The 17,527-nt window shown below is 36.4% G+C and overlaps 1 protein-coding gene across 4 annotated transcripts in view; it reads left to right on the top strand.

Annotated features, from left to right (window-relative positions):
* LOC105449598 (lachesin-like) overlaps positions 1–14,518 on the top strand; it is a 198,577-nt gene extending 184,059 nt beyond the window's left edge. For 3 of the 4 annotated variants that reach the window (XM_011688877.1, XM_011688879.1, XM_011688878.1), the window contains 5 exons: positions 921–1,107; positions 7,247–7,378; positions 9,512–9,631; positions 10,905–11,075; positions 11,423–12,050. In XM_011688877.1, the coding sequence (XP_011687179.1) occupies positions 921–1,107; positions 7,247–7,378; positions 9,512–9,631; positions 10,905–11,075; positions 11,423–11,745 (933 nt within the window). In that variant the 3' untranslated portion in view covers positions 11,746–12,050. Of the gene's footprint in view, positions 1–920; positions 1,108–7,246; positions 7,379–9,511; positions 9,632–10,904; positions 11,076–11,422; positions 12,051–13,321 lie in introns of those variants that run through there. The other variant, XM_011688880.1, reaches the window with a different exon arrangement.
* The last annotated feature ends 3,009 nt before the right edge of the window (positions 14,519–17,527 follow it).

Raw genomic sequence — 17,527 nt, 5'->3', positions numbered from 1 at the left:
GGTGGATCTCATCCTGGCTTTTGCAATAATGAACGTAGCGCATTCATTAAATAAAAAAAACATTTATCAAATAAAATATGCATGTGATAAAAGGAGCAAATTCGAGCCGGCGTTTATTTTATTTCGCCTAAAACCATAAATTTCCTTGCATGTTCGTTTCATCGAATTGGATAGGCTACGTGCACTATTCCACGTCCAGTAAATTCTATACTCTTGCACGTTATACCCGTGCGAGGTACCCTCATCGTGTACGTGCTCAGGACCGTAAAACAATGTACTTTTTTCCGGTGAGTAGTTCGAGCCTTGTCTTTGCCCAGACGGCCTTAGTATGACCTCTCTACGAACTGTTTACTCCGCAAAAAGGAATTCTTTGTAACTCTTTGATCTCCGCGTTCATAGTACATCAAAATGCAATTAATCCGTTCTCATCTTTTTGCTAGAAACAATTTTAATAAATGATTCAGATTGCTGTTGCACAAAGAGCGCGATAACAGAAGCTCTTTTGTAATATTTGATACACCTGCATACAGTTTGGGAAGCGATTTTAAATAACGGTATTCGACATAATTGATATGACATAAATTAGAAAGTTAAAGAATCAATAATATTAATTAATTTTATTATAAAATTATGTAACTATAAAATTCGAGGCTGGCATTGTAATTTGGTTCTCGCTAAGTATCAACTTATCATATATCGTTTATTGCGTGCGCATTTTTATTTCTAAAAAAATTATAACATATATAATTATATGTAACAAAAATTATATGTAACAAAAAATTATAACATATATAATTATATGTATCTTTATATATAATATATATAATTATATATATATAACAAAATCGCAATGAAAAATGCTTAAATGCAAAATTCGAAATTTCTCGCAATACAAAAATCTTTTGATCTCCTTGTTCCAGATGGGATATATGGAAGTAGTGATACCGCCCGACATAATGGATGACGAGTCCGCGGACGGTATGGTCACTCACGAAGGAGGCAATATAAGATTGCGATGCGTCGCCACTGGTTCGCCGAAGCCTATTGTCACTTGGAAACGAGAGGACGGTCGTAACATTATCCTCAGAGAAGACGGGCAGAAGCAATGTAAGTGTACTTCTGAGGATTTTTAGAAAGTGACTTCTTATATCTTTACGAGATTATCCTAAACGACACGCCAATCTGGGTTCTGAAAATTCCGAATAAAAAAATTTTTTAACTCTCTAGTACCGAGAACTTTTTAATTAAGAATATTATATAAAAATAAATGAAGAATTTAATTTTTACATAAAAGGGCGAATAATGAAACGCGGATTTTCTATTCTGATTAAAAACCATGGGAGGGGATCATATCGTCTCTCTTTTTTATTAATAATATTTCTGTAATAATAATAATAATAATAATAATAATGCGAGATCGTGATAAATCAGACCTAGATTTGAAACACATTTGAGGCCTCCGCCGCTCGATATCGTTACCGTAAATGATAATTAACGTTCATCACTATGAGAGGCATTCAATAGACATACATTAGCGGATACGTACATTAGTAGATTCGGGTACGCCGAACACAAAATGTAACACGCAAACCGCTGCGCAGTCCATGCTCTGATGAACTTATATTCACTTACCGTTGATATTTTAGAATAAGCTTTGAATCGCATTACACTCGCAGAACTCGGCATTCTCGTAAAATCGAGTTATCCGAGATTCCTTTGAAACCGCATGTTTCACGAACGCATTTGGCAAGATGACTATATATATTTCGCCGGAATAATAACAGATTCAACAGAGTCAAACAGTGCAAATTACGGCCGTCTGAGATACGCGAAGTGGGCACAATGTAAAATGGATTTATTTATACCGCAGGATATTCCAAAAACAGAGCGTGTGTACACGCGCACTCTTTCTCTCTCTCTCTCTCTCTCTCTCTCTCTCTCTCTCTCCCCCTTAAAACCTTAACATATATAGAATTAGAATCGAAACTTTCCTTAATTAATACCTGCAAAAAGTTTCGCGAATTCCACGGGAGAACGTTTCACGTAATAATATGTTGCATTATACAAAGATGATTAAATTTAGTTTGTACCTAAATTTACCTTGCATTATGTTATTAAATAGAAGCGGACTGTGAATTCTGGTGAATTCCTTGATGCTCATATTTCATCGTAACCCGAATATCATGTTAGCCAATTATGTCTCCTTTTAATCATTCGTTCAGTAATTTCATATTAATTGGTTTCGGCGAAACAATAATGACAATAATAGCATGCAGGCGCTCACTCGCATGCGATGTTTTCGAAACGTAAAAACTAAGTAATAAGCTTGCGCTCGAATTTTTATTTACGATTGAAAATAATATTTTACAAATATAAGAATGACAATCCTAATTAATAGTTTAATAATTTGTTTGATAATATTGTATACAAATTTGTATACAAATTTTGATTATGCTTTAATTAAATCTATTATCGCACAAATCAATGCATAAGTTTTGTTACTACAATATGATAACATGTTGATTTTTCATTAAAATAATGATTTTTCAAAATTCTCCGTTTAAGAAGCATTTGATATTAATCGAGAGTAAAAACGTATCTGTTTAATTTAGAGAGATAGAAGTGAGAAACATTAAAAGAATGAACATAATATGAAGGGAGTAGATTTTAGCATAGATGGAAAAGGCAATTAGAAATTTGACAATTAAACAAGTGCAATTAATCCAATTTTTATAAAATATATAAATTTCCGCAAAATGTAGAACCTTGAAAATAATTTTGCTTATTTGTTTTTTTAAAGTAGAGTTTGTCAGAGAGTTCGGAAATCGAAGTTACTTTAAAGTTTAGGATTTGACATTAGTTTAGAATTCGCACAGGTTCAAAGTGTTGACATCTGACTTAGTATGGGATGCACGTTGAACGGCGAATTCTAACTACAAAGTACAAAGCAGGACATATTGCAGAAATAGGGTCATAGGTAACGCTCGTGCATGGTAACGCCGATATGGCTCCTCGTTCCCAATCGTCTTAGCTTTATCATTGAACTGCGTCTTTGATTTATTGCCATTGTTGAAGGTAGAATAATTCATTGAATACAGCAGATGCCGTAGAAGCTATATACAATGGCAAATATATAAATTAAAAAAAAAAGAATAAAGAGGCCAAGAAACGAGCACATGTTTTTTATGTAATGACGTTATTAAAGTTTTAATTTTTGACATCCAATTTATCGGGTGCTTGCTTCTTGGCCTCCTTGTTCTTATATTTTTTGCGTTGCATACACGAACGATTATTAAACTTAATTTTTATATAAATTTTAATGTAAGAAATAGTGTTTCAAACAAAATCTTTGATTCCAAGAATTCCGAAAAGAAAACCCTGTAAACATTTTTCATATAAGAACATATATAAATATATATAAACATATATAAAAATATAGAATTATATATAATTATACATAGTTAAATGCGAAATATGTCCATACATATCCGTATATACGTTTCTTTTCTTTGTAAAATTATTGTTTGATACAAGAAAATTGATAATAACAAAAAGAAAACATAAAAAATAATTAAAAGAATAATTTTTGCATTGCATTGTTTTTTTTTTACAAAAAATCAAGTTTTAAGAAATGAGAAAAAATTGTTTATATATAATGATATATGTATATTTTTTATCATTTATATATGATTATATATGAGCAAATTTTCTCATTTCTTCAAACTTGATTTTTTGTAAAACAAAGGACAATGTAAAAATTATCCTTTTAATTATTTTTTACGTTTCCTTCTTATTATTATAATTTTTTTTGTATTACAGAATAATTTTACAAAGGAAAGAAACATATATGGATATATATGGATTTTGCATATCATTATATATAATTATATATTTTATATATATAATTTTATATATGTTCATATATATTTATATATATTCTTGTATAAAAAAATTTTTTACTAGAAAGATTGAACGAAATGTTATGTCATTTGTCCTAAAATTATCAGGTATGTATTAATAGTGTATTAATATAAAAAAAAGTACGAGAACGACATTTGGTTTTATTGCCGATAAATAATAGATCCTTCGCGTTAGGATAAAAGTTTCAGCTGCGAGACTGAAGCGTGATGCAATAGTTTTTTATGAGTGTCATTGATAATATCCACTCCTTTCACGCCGTTAGACGGGATTAAATTCGAGGAGAGTCAGCGATACGCACAGAGCTCCCGAGAAGGGAAGATGCCGCGATTTGCGTCGATTCTCTAATTAAGATGGCCATGCCGACGCGGCTGGAAAAGTGTCGGAGCGATAAAGTGTCGGGGGCGCATCAGCGCGGAATAATCGATCGTCTCTCGCGCTTACTCGAGCCCGTCGGTAATTAATTACAGCGCGAACGGTAATTTACACTCCGCGGCAAATACATAAGCACACTCCCCCACAATGCATACGCGGGGGGGGGGAGGGGGGAGGAAGAGGTATATGTCTAAAACCATAAATTATTACGACGCGCTGCTTCAAGTTTAATCGCAAAATAAATAAATCGATAAATACATATATATATATTACGCTCTGCGCGCCTCCCCTCCGTGCCATCCTCCCTGTTTCGTTATCATTCGCGATGCGTGCCTTCTCCTCGTTTCTGCATGTCGAGGAACGCCGAGGGGACTCTCACGTTGACGTCGTAGAAATAGCATACGAAGATCTATTTAACGCCTCTCGCGGATTAAGAGAAATTGTAGAAGAATCGTTCTAGGTCCCATAAACTCTTCAAGCGAACTCGTCCCCGCGATTAATCCTACCCGAAGGATTAAAGTTTACAGAGGTTAACGACCCCCGCGCGACGAGGTCGGGGACGAGGACCCGCTTGTCGTCTTTCGCGGGTTAAAGTGCACTTATTGACCGCTCTTACAAGCAATCCGCCCACGTCACCCCCGGTAATCCCAGATCCGCTATACGCGGAGTACATTCCGTGTACATTCCGTGTACAAGCAGCGATCCCGTCGGAAGGATCTCCGAATCCCCGACGACCTGTCCTCTTAGCGTCATTCTCGAGAGATCAGTCGAGTTTTCGCGTGAAAAAGAGAGAGAGAGAGAGAGAGAGAGAGAGAGAGAGAGAGAGAGAACTCGGGAGAAGCTGCGAGGCGGGTGGAGAAGAAGGGACAGACATAAAAGAAGAAATTCTCCGATCGTAATCGCCGTTTCGTGCCCGTTTTCGCCCTCCGACTTTGCCATCGTCTCCCTCCCCCTTCGCCCATTCGTGTCAGCCTGATCTCCGAAGCGTCGTAAAAATAGACACCTGGAGAACATCCGAGGTGACACTCGTTAAACGCGGGAAGAACTCCGGAAGGAGATCGGGCGGGGGGTTGAGGGAGATCTGCTCGAGAAGGACGGGAAAGGATAACGAACGATACGGGCGCGAACGAACGGTCGTAAAGTCGCCTCTTTCTTCCTACGGATTCCTCCGCATATCGCGAGAGCTGGAAGACGTAGGCGAAACGAGTCACCCAAGTTGGCAATCGAGACCTCCTCACCTCGCGGATGCTCCGTTCGCGACGAGACGTGACTCCTCCGCGCCGCCGATTAAACGGCGAGCGGACGTTCCCGGGATTGCGGGACTGGATGTACGTTGTAAACTTTTACAACGCATTTCCGGTAACGACACTCGAAATTCGACGATCGTCGGAACAATGAACCTCGGTTGATTGCATCCCGTCAAAATTTAAGCGGCGGTTTTCGAGAACTATTTTCTTTTTTTTTATTATGATAGGATAATAGAAACGAGAAAAAGTGCTGGGGATGCGCGGAAGTTAAAACTAATTTAGCTATTGATTCAATTAGAGCGATAAACAACTTATACTCATTCATAAGACTTATGGTTAAGCGTTGTGGAGAACGCAACACTGATGTCTTAAACTAAAAATGGTTCAGAAAGTTCTTGTTCGGCAAATATTTATGCAATATATTACGACAGCGGAATTATATTATTATATTATTTATAAATATTACATATTATATTATATTATATTATTATATTATATATAAATTAAAAATATTATATTTTAGAAGATATGTTTAACCCTAGACTACCACACCTGGGTAAAATTTATCCGGACCATTTTTGAAGTGCGTGCCATTCCGATAGGGTTGAAGAAGTGGGGTCGCGATGTGGGGGGGAAAACACTTAAAAGTGTCCTTTACAACCTTCCATCATAAGCCACGTCATTCCACTTGGTATTGCCATTCCAGCCACGTGTAAAGTTCGACAATTGGTCTATTCACTTGGTCAAATAATGTTTTTTAAAGTGAAGCCATATGAGGTATTTTTCTTTTGAAAATACCACTCATGTTCTTTTAGAAACTATGCTTTATTTTTTATTTGCCTCTGAAAAGAACTGCGATGTAAAAGAAAAATCAGCCTTTTTCGGAAGAGATATAAAAGCCGATTTACATTTTTGCAAATTGCTCATGTCCTTAAAATCTTTGAGTGTTACTATCCATTCAGTCACCTTTCTTACTGTCTGGCGTATAGATAAAAAAAAAAATTTTAAACCAATGTGTTTGAACCAAAGTTACGCAACAAAATAGGCCGGGTAAATTTTACCCGGTGTGGTAGATTTTTGTGACAAATATGATGTGGTAGTCTAGGTTTAATGATCGCTCTTCTGTTTTTCTCATCATTTGCATTATTTACTTACTATCGGATCTCTTATAAGAACTGCTAAAGTCGCTCGAAATAATGCCTCAAATGTTAAATTAATAATTTCTGTGACACCTCGATATTCTCACGTTTTTCTCCGCTCTTAACAGAACTGATGATTCCAGTAGAATACCATAAAATTTCCAATGTAATATCTCAAACAATTCGCTCTCATGAGCTCCACCGAAGCTTTTATGTTGGAAATACATTTTCATATGAAAATCATGCTAGCGATTTTATGTAGACGACTACGCGCATCAAATACACATTTCACGCAAATCTCAGTAAACTTTATCGGAATTTATTTATCATACCAAAGTTATCGGAATAGCATCTACATAAATTGCGGCCACATACACAATTGTTAATGTCATTAAAAGTACAATATGGAAATGTAAATTTTTGCCAAAGTAACAAAAGCTGCACTAGTAAAAGAAAAGATTGGAAAAAGGACGTTATGGATTATCTCGTCTCTCGGGACATTATGTCGCACAGAGAAGATGTATGCGCGGTGTTAAAAGTGCTAAATATTGATCTTCCCGGTTGCAGCTCTGAAAACCTTCGTCGGCGAGACGCTGGAACTGACGGGAGTGCTTCGGCAAGAGATGGGCACGTATCTCTGCATAGCCAGCAACAATGTGCCGCCGACGGTCAGCAAGCGTTACTCCGTCGATGTTCACTGTAGGTATATCGCGCCGCGATGCGGACGTTAATTAGCCGTCGCCCCGTCGTCGTCGCGTTGAATCATTAGCACGGCAGAAACGTCCGAGTATCATCCCGCGACCACTCTATGCTCTCACGATTGTCGAGCAACGGCTATATAGACGCCGTCAATCACACACTTTAATGAAACGGATCACGAAAACTATAATTTCTCGAAAAGAATCAAAATATATGTTATTAATGAAAGATAAGCCAAAACGCACACATACAATTGAATGATAATTAGAGAGAATCGTGATTGTCTAAAAATTTAAAGTTTGGTTCTAAAAGTTATTTTGTTGAAAGATTCTTCCCATCCTTCCTCTCCCTTTCATGTGTTATACTGCATAATTACTCGCTTGTAACCGTCCTTCGCACGTTCCGTTCACGTGTGACAAGACGGACGGATAAAGATGAGGGCGTTAATTAATTATTTAATTAAACGGGGTATATATATATATATAATATATGTATGTATGTGTATATAATATAATGATTATAATATCACTGAGACAATATATGCTTGGGGTAACTTTATGTTGAAAAACTATTATATATTTTTCGAATTTTATCTAAGATTTTTTATAATTATCTATTAATAATTTTTTTAATACAAGGCTTTTTAAAATTTGCATAACATTCTTAGATTATAATTCAATGTTTTTACGAATTTTAATTATTGCATAAGTAATTTGTACAATTAGTATATCTTGATGAAAAAGTTTTTTTTTTTAGAATTTTTTATATAATTTTTCAGAACTTTTCATGAATTTTAAAAAATAATGCGACCTTTTTATTTTAGTCACATCAAACGCGCCCTCTTGTAAATATACTTTATATAATGTACTTTAATTACTAGTGTGAGAACCATGTAGATTATTAATGCTTCTTCAATATCGGTGGTAAAACTATCATCCAGCTTCTATAGGGCGCTGTGGTTAGGAATATACCGATAGAGATTTTAAATAGCAAATGAGGTTGAATTAAACTTCGAAACATTTTTCGATACCTACATTACCTCAAATTTCCATTCAAAAATTTTTTCCTTCAAACTATCGTGCGCAACATCGTTAACATTGAACAGCACGGAAAGAAAGATTCAATCATTAATATATTATCACCAATATTTTTTAGTTATTTCAATTATCGACATTGTACCTAATTTGAAGAACTTTTATTTTTATTTCTCTATATTCTTACAAATTTTTATGTATCCTTTTCAAATGTCGCATAATAACGCGGCAGTAGAATTATTTGTTTTAATGCAAGGCAATCCAAAGTTTCATCAACTGGAAGACAACGTTGTTGCGAAAAGTATGCCAATAACATTCTTCTGGGAGAAACAATAGAATTACCGGGAATGCGCGCATTGTTCGCAACGTTATACGCCGCGCGTATCGGGAGGCTAAAAAATCACCGTGCAATTTGGTTAACGGCATTCGCAAATGAAAACTTTATCAACCCCCGAAGTCCGCTCGCGCAGGGCGTTTTTCTCGCGCGCGAAACTTCCGGCCGCGCGCTACTGCAAAATTAACCGGCGGGCTTGACGATTTATCCACGTCGTCGCGGGTCGTGTAAATATTTGAGCGCAAAGGGTTTCGCATTAATTCGCTGCTTACGAAATGTAATATTAACCCACCGGCGGTAGCGCCCGTGCACAAAGTGCGGCACAACCAGTTAATTCTTGAATGAGCAGCACGCGCCCTCCTTTGAGAATTCAAATGTATTTTTCACTCTACACTTTTTATACCATCCATTTTGTCTTTTGTCTGATCTTATTTTGCTCGTCTCTGAATAACGCAGTTCAATTTTTTTATTTTAATTACCCAAGTAATAAAACTTAAGATGGTCGTAATCTAAGGATAAAAAAATATCGCGTTAAAAAATATGAAGATGTAAAACTGAGAACGCGAAGAATTAACAGCTCATATATTCTTCGTTATTTTAATTTTTATTTTGATTGTAATACTAACGATGTTATACGTTTAGCACAATGTCGCTCGAGGATTAAAAAAGACGACGGGGGGAACGACGTGCCGTTCTCCATCGATCGATACTAGACGCCGTATTGTTATTCCTTAATTGCGATAATTTAATGATCGGTTGTTTCAGTTTCACCTCTTATTAAAGTGGCAAATCAATTAGTGGCTGCGCCGATTAATAGCGACGTCTTGCTGCAATGTTACGTCGAAGCGTCGCCGCATGCTATGAACACTTGGTACAGGGATGCAGGTAAGAGATGACAGAGTATTTCATATGGCCTACGCCAGACTTTTCGCGTTATATTTCATTCCGCAAATTATACAATTTCAAATTCTTTCGCTAATGTGAAATCCGTTTTTGGAAACTTCGAAATAATATTTATGGATTCGCTATTTGTAGTTTGCTGAAATAAAATAAAATAGCTTTCTCGAGAATTAAATTAAGTCTATCCAAGAATTTGCTGAAATTTGAATTCGATAATCAGATACCCCGTAATTTGTATTATGTCACGTCACACCAATAGATTTGCACTGTTGATTAACCATAGAATCGTTGCAATCAGTTTCTAAAGCGTAAACTCCAACGTACCATAATAATATTGATTGCAAGTCGGAATTGCATTAGATTAAAAATCTGCTCGATCACGCAGACACGCACGTACGTGCACACACGCACGTTTCACGCGATTGTATTATAGTTTTATCACTCCCCCCCCCTCTCCCCCTGCGAAAAGATTTTTTGCACCAGACGCCTGCGTTAATCAAATATGTAAATTCGTGAATTGCTCGTAAACGTCCTGCCCGCTTCAAATAAAAAAAAAGCTCCATAAAATCTCCCGTGAAAATCAATGCGTTTGAAAATTTCTGATTAACGACGAGACAGTTTCTCGCGAATGATGATTTCAAAGCGTTACTTTATGCTGCGTAATAAACGATACGCAAATATTGAAAAATACATATGAGAATAATTGATACAGTTGTAGCAAAAATTGAGTCATTTGTATCGCTCTGATTGGAAAGCCATAAAAGCGTTGTTTTGGAAGCTATACCTATTTCTCTCGCAGTTATTGACTCGAGTGTGGGTATGAATATGTTTTTCATCCTGTTTATTTGACTCTATTTTTTTTCGCAAAAATATTTATTGCTCCCCCGTGTATGGTACTAAGAACTTACTTTACCAAAACATCAGCTGTCTTTGATGTTAAAGTAAACACTTTATTTTCGAGTATTAAAGCGCACTTGGTGCGCACTTGGGACGTAATTTAAACATTTAATAAACCAGTCGTGTGCATTGCCATATATAGAAAATCATGTCAGTTAAGTTAAATAATTGTCCCTTATTAGATGCGCGTTTTAAATGAGCAGTATTTTACTGGATCGTATCGGCCTATATGTCGCACGGTTGTATTTTTGATCGCTTTTGTGGGGTAGAAATTGAATTCCGCGGCGAGAACGTTTCTGCTGCACGTGAAAGAGCCGCGCAATTAAAAACAGCGCAATATTTCCATTCGCTTTCTATTTAGGCGAGAAACTGCTGCCCAGCGACAAATACGTAATGACGGAGCACCCGTTGAACGAGTACTCCTGGCAAATGAATCTCACTATCAATTCCCTGGAAAAACGGGACTTCGGCGGATACGTGTGCTCGTCCGTCAACGCGCTCGGAAAGTATGACGGCGTAGTGCGATTGCAAGGTACAGAGAATTCCCCGATATTATTCAAAATCATATTTTGTTGGCTCCTATTTTCTCTTCTAATGATCCATTCTTGATATAACATCGATGTGATACATCTGACAATATTTGAAAGTAATATTTATTCTTTGCATTAACAATTAATATTAGAAAGACTCGAAAATCTTTTATCAATTTTTTATCAATAAATTAAAAAATTTTATTAATAAATTCTAAAAACTCCGGTCGATTTATATATAGTAAATACTACTGTAAATACTAAATTCTCTCAACGTTATTATCGCGCGGCGTGTTATTAAGCAGATACACGATTCATTTTGCGGATGTTTTTATCACTTTCTGTTTAGAGCTGCATCTTTCCGCGAAGACGACACCGACGACACTCACGAAGAACACGGATAAGCAGCGCAAGAAGCCGGCATTGAAGGGTAAGAAGAAGAGCAACAATAGCAACGGTAGGCGAGAACACGCGGAAGGCGATTCCGGCAACGGCGACGATGATTTCGGTACGACGCAGATCATGACCGGTAGCACTCAAGAGGGCCAAAGAACGGATAGGCCCATCGTGCCTTCCTTACCGCCGCCTTGGATCGTCGTGAACGCCGCGAACCTCAGGCATCCCTCGGTGTCCGCGATCTTGCTTTTGCTTCTTCTACCGACCACCCTGTAAAGCGACGGCGAAGAGCTTCAAGAATAAACGGTGATTATGAGAGAGACGGCGATTTTGAAGATCCACGAGCCCGATCGAAGAGCGGTAGATTTAGAAGAATCTCGATCCCGCGCGACACAGGTAGAGGAATTAATATTTGATGAATTAACGTTGATTTAAAGTTTTAACGCACTCGAAGAGACTTGCTCTCTCTGAGATTTTCCAGATCAAGATTAACACACGCTCAGAACTGTTGTGAATTTTTTAATGCAGTTTTTTTTATGCTTTTAAAAATTTGGTCAAGACTTTTTATTGTCAGATATATGTATTTAATTTTGAACTTATTATAATTTTGAACTCTGAAAATTTTAAATGCAACTACTTGGCTTTTTATATTTTGCATTAACGTGACCATATATTCTTTTTTCTCCTAAACAATAAAGTCAATCTTGAAATATTCAACGTTACATAACTGCCTTGTAGGAAACGATTATCTCCGCCGTTAATAATGGCGAAAGTTTTCTCTCAAAGGTTGTCAGAATATATTTAAAGAGAGTAATCGTTATAAAGAAATCTCTGAATATTACGGACTCTTCTACTTTAATCATTATTTGATGTACTTTACGTTTTTTGCGATGTCAAAATGCTTTCTCGGATTACGTGTCCCGCTCTAAGTATCGATCGCGAAATCCAATATCTTTGAGGAGTAGAAAACCAATCTCTTTAAGGGGAGAAAAGCCTGATTCCGACGGAATCTGACATCGGCTGCCTGGTCATTATCTTCATTACCCTCTATCATCTATATAATTACCTGGCAGCTTTTTAATCACGATTTTAAGGTAAACATTAAATTTGTCTCGTGCGATTACTCTAGGAATCTACCTTTGTAAAATTTCAATTTATGAAAATTTTAATCGCGCATCGCAAGCCACATCACGATCGTTTCTATAGGATATTATATTCATGGAAATATACAAAATATATTTTTAATAAAGAACAGGGTAAGTCATTTTCTCTTTCTATTTCTCAGTCTGGTCAATGGGATATTTAACTTGTTCATATGAGAGTTAACATCTCGCGTATCGGACACCATTTGCGTGCGAAGTTTATTATAAATTCAGGATAGAAATTAATGAATGAACTTAGGAAAGCAAGCAAAGAGGTCAGTTAGGGACCGCTCGTGGATCTTCATTAGTCGTCTCAAGGTAACGCAAAGGGACGCGCCGTGCGTACGCGACAATCCTCTCTGGGTAGGTCAGTCCCTCTGGCGATGATTGTAAATATAAATGAAGGACGGAAGTAATTTCGGTCAAAATGTACAGAAGAAAAAGTGACTCTGCTCTTCCGAGTCGTTTGGATTTTATAACAGTGCTTTTAAAATTTTGCAAATATAAAAGTACATTGAAATACACTCGTACGTTTTCTAAAAAATTTTAATTACATTAAATAATTGCACGCGAAAATACGGTCAAAAAGTTTATGAAAGGATCTTATGTTCTGTTATATTTTAAATTGTTTGGTTCCGTTATCACAATTTAAACGGTTTATAAATTGAAGTATTGCAGTTGCGAATTTTTCTCTAAAAATATTTTTATAGCACTGTTTGAGGATTTGAGACTCGTGATGGGAATAGAGTCGAGAGGATGAGGCGGAGGGTGCGAAACCACGCTGAAGAAGAAAGAAGAAAAAGGAAATAGGTCTTCCCCTTATTCGATATAACAAGGAATGTATTTCTAGATGCGATCGGATGTAGTCACTGCCGCGACCAAAAGGACCGCGTCGAAACTTTCGACACGGGTCTCTGTAAATATACGCGACACGATGTCAACACGTGAGTTAGAGAGGCTCTCTTTTCCTCCCTCTCTCACTCTCTCTCTCTCTCTTTCTCTTTTTCTCTCGTTTAGACGTAACCGGCGATTAATCGGACTGTAGATAAAATACAGGTCAAACAAGTTCGTGCATCGCCCGATCGACACGGGGAACACGGGAAAAAGGAGATAACATCGGGGGTTGTGAATGTGCTGGAACTGCGAGATGAGTTCTCCGTGCCGACATCCTGCATGCTGCGGAGTTCGTGTAGATCTCCTCGTGGCTATTGAATTTAACTGTTCAACAGACCTCACAAAAAGCCGAAGCAAGGGGCAAACAAATCTGTAGGTCGGTATAGACGGATCGAAGAACACGTCATGTTTTTTTAACGTTATTTATTGGGAAAATTGTTTTACATCGATTGTTTTATGAGAGACGTTTTATCGTTTAGAGGAGAAACACGTGAGATTTCACGCGATGCACGAACTTTCTGATTTGACATTAAGAGTTCTCGCAAATCAATGTTCGTATTTTTGCCGTTTAGAATTGAAGTATACGCAATAAATACGTATTTCAGGATATAAGTTATTCCCTCTGTGTTGTATGAACGTTAACAATTGAGACAGTAGCGTAAAAATTAAAAAGATTTACGCTTTATTTTCAACTAACGTTAAGTATAATCTTTACTTTGTTACATTTTTCCTTTCATTATATTATATTCGTATTAATAACAAAGAATCTACTTACGAATATATAGAGACAGCGAAAATTCGGGAATTTTTCTACAATTGTTCGGTCCGAAATGCGATAACGTGGGCTAATTGATTCCGATGGGAGCTTTCTGTGAATTGCTCTGTGCATACATAATTTCGCCTATTTCCGACATTCGCTGTTGTTCAAAAATAAATCCCTGTCTGTTGTTATTGTTGCTGTTGACAATTTGCAAATGTATCAATATAAAGTACAGAGGATCGATATGAGCAAAGCTTTGTCGAACGAAATGAGATTTATTCAAGATTCGCTCAGACTCCTGAGCTCCCTCCCCTCCACCCCGTTTCGCTGGCGACCGTTTTGCGGCCCCGTTTCGTCTTCCACGATACTTTTTTACCTTTTTCATGAGCATCTGTCGCGACCAGGACACTGGACAGTCACTAAATGTGCGCTCGACTATCGCAAATTGGCGTGGCTTAATTCGGTCGGTGCACTTTTACGATTAGATGAGCTGACGTATACTGTAGTCCGTACGCAGAGCGGATGGCACGACAATAAATACGGTATAGTAGAGTCTCGTCAGATCGGACTTTCATTTGGCTTAAAAGCTCGCTAGAAAATACCGGTAATTCAATATTGCTTTTCTGTTATTCTTTCACGAAAATATCCCACTGAGGTTGTCGCAAGGTTCGTCGTATTGATTTAATTGCGCTTAACGATACGCGGCGTTATTACCGTCAATTATTCAATTGAATAACTGACATTCGAATGAGTTAAATAAATTAATGTGATGAAAACGCCGACACGTTTGTATTATTAGATGTATAAAATATATATTTTTAATCGTACGTTTGCGTTAACGCCTTTATTGTATAGTTCAAAGGATCGATCTCGCATTGTAAATATATTATTATATTTAAATATATAATACACTTTTAGCGATAATGCATTGCGATAATGGCAAGGCACCTTTACAGAAATCCGGCGAGTTTTTAAGCACATCACAGACTTGCTTGACGCACTCCATATAAAATATGCAGGGTACATAAAAAATAAATCGTGCACACGTCTTCCCGCAACTGCATCGTGCTCGAGGAAAAGGAAAATTTAATTGAACATTAAATTTCGTTTTGATTAAATTTAACATCAATTGGAGAATATAATTCTTCACATTATCTATTTACTTAAATTTTAGTTTTCAAATTATTTTAAAGGTAGCACTGGAGCAAACAACATTTTTCTTTTATCCGATCTGTAATAAATGTAATCTGAAAAGAACGCGCATTTTTTATGCAGCCTGCATATGCAATATATACATAATGTACATTTTTTCATAATATCATGCATAATATATGAAGTCCCATTAGGCAAAACCCGGATATCCTTTTACTGTAAGATATGCTGCCACAGAAGAACGCGGCGAAAAATTCATCGGCGTTAAGTATGAAAATAAACAAAAATACATATACACGGCAACGAGACATATGAATCATATAGGACCACGTTTAATGTATATGTACATACGCTCGTACTACGTATTGACGAATACATATGTGTAAATAACACAGAAGCTGTGTGTGGACGTTCGGATTTTCGAGGTAAGAGTTTAGGATTCGTTCGATTCGGTGTATCCTCGAACGAGACTAGATTTTGTAATAATACGATATATATATATAGAGAGAGAGAAGGCAGGAGGCGGTGGTTCGCGTAATGCGAGTGTAACATAATGAACATGAAAAATAAAAGTCGTGCCTGTACGCACGATACGTGTATCCACGTACAGTTACATATACATACATTAGATGTAAGTAAGTGTGAATCTTGCTCGTTCGTTAGAAGTTCAGACAACGAAAGTCCGAGCGGATGCTTTCATCGAGCTGCAAAACTTTTGGAAAACGTCAACAGCTTCGCAGGGAAGAGATCGGCAATCTGAAAGAATTTCGTCACTTGAATATAAACTTTATATAAATTCCTGAGTAGCCCAATTTTTCACAAGAAATTTATTATGTAATCCTAAATTTAAGCTTCTTACCATAAGAAAATATTTGAAATTAAAAAAGTTTTTTTACAAACTTTTGTGAAAGAGATAAAATATTTTTAAATTCATACTTAATTAAATTTTTTAGTCTTTTTAAATATTTTTTTTAAACTTAAGTTTGTTAAATTTTCTTAGAATTCACACACAACATAGATATTTTCATATAATATCTTATATATTTACATGTTTTTCTTTAATCTCGTTTTCAGTTCTTTTTTATTTCAAACTTTCACATGTTTATAAAATTCTCTCTTATATATAAAATTGAATCTAGTTGGTAAGAAAGATTGCCGATCTTTTTGCTCCAACGCAGCACAGTCCGATTGCTAATCACTAATGAATTTATGGATGAGTTGGGGGAGTCGCGAAGGCCTAAGGCTACGAATATGCAAAATTTGAAATGAAGACGCCAGATATCGAGTCATTAAATTTCTTGTACGAAAAAAAGTGAACAATCGCGAATACTTAAAATTCTTGAGAAAATCGAAGAACGGTCTGTCTACCAGCGTAATCCGTCTCCGATTTTCGGCGAACGAATGTACCTACAACACCATTGTTTGTATAAATTATTAACGATGCGTTAGCTAGATGGAAATCTATGGGCACTGATGGAAAAGAGATTTATGAGAATTTTGTTTTCAAGAAATCGACAGTATATATCTGAAGTATCTGAACAATCAGTGTCCGTACGATTTAATTCAACTCGACTACCGCGGTCGCACAATACGAAATTACAGCAACAATCCCCGACGGGCTTTGAACATGCCCCGAAGTTGAAATTACAAGTTTGAAGGTGTCTGAACTTTGGCCGGAGTCGTGTAATTGAATATGCCATGTGAAAATAATGCGATACCGTAAGAGAAAACGCACAATTGTTAATAACGAAAATCAAAATTTACACATTGTACAAATTGACGTGGCGGAAGGTATCGCAAAATGTAAACGTCAAACGCATGTATAAATGTATCGTGAGGAATGCTGCTTGCAATTAAAACTGTGAAACTGATTAATTAGAGCCGCATATTAAATAATTATATATTTTTCATAATAATTATTCACTTTTGATATTTTACAAACAGCATTGCCGTACATGGATAGAGACAAATTTTTTCAAAAAATGCACACTCGTTTATTGCGATCTATTTTCTTTTTCTAAATTTATAATGTTATTTAAAAGTAGATACTGTTGTGACTTGTAATTCAATTTACTATCTCTAATCGCTGCTATGATTATGCGCTGTGGCT

The sequence above is a fragment of the Wasmannia auropunctata genome, unplaced genomic scaffold (genome assembly GCF_000956235.1).
Source record: "Wasmannia auropunctata unplaced genomic scaffold, wasmannia.A_1.0 LD336074.1, whole genome shotgun sequence".
NCBI classification, from domain to species: domain Eukaryota; kingdom Metazoa; phylum Arthropoda; class Insecta; order Hymenoptera; family Formicidae; genus Wasmannia; species Wasmannia auropunctata.
The sequence above is the reverse complement of the archived record's forward strand: the minus strand, read 5'-3'. Positions and strand labels throughout refer to the sequence as shown.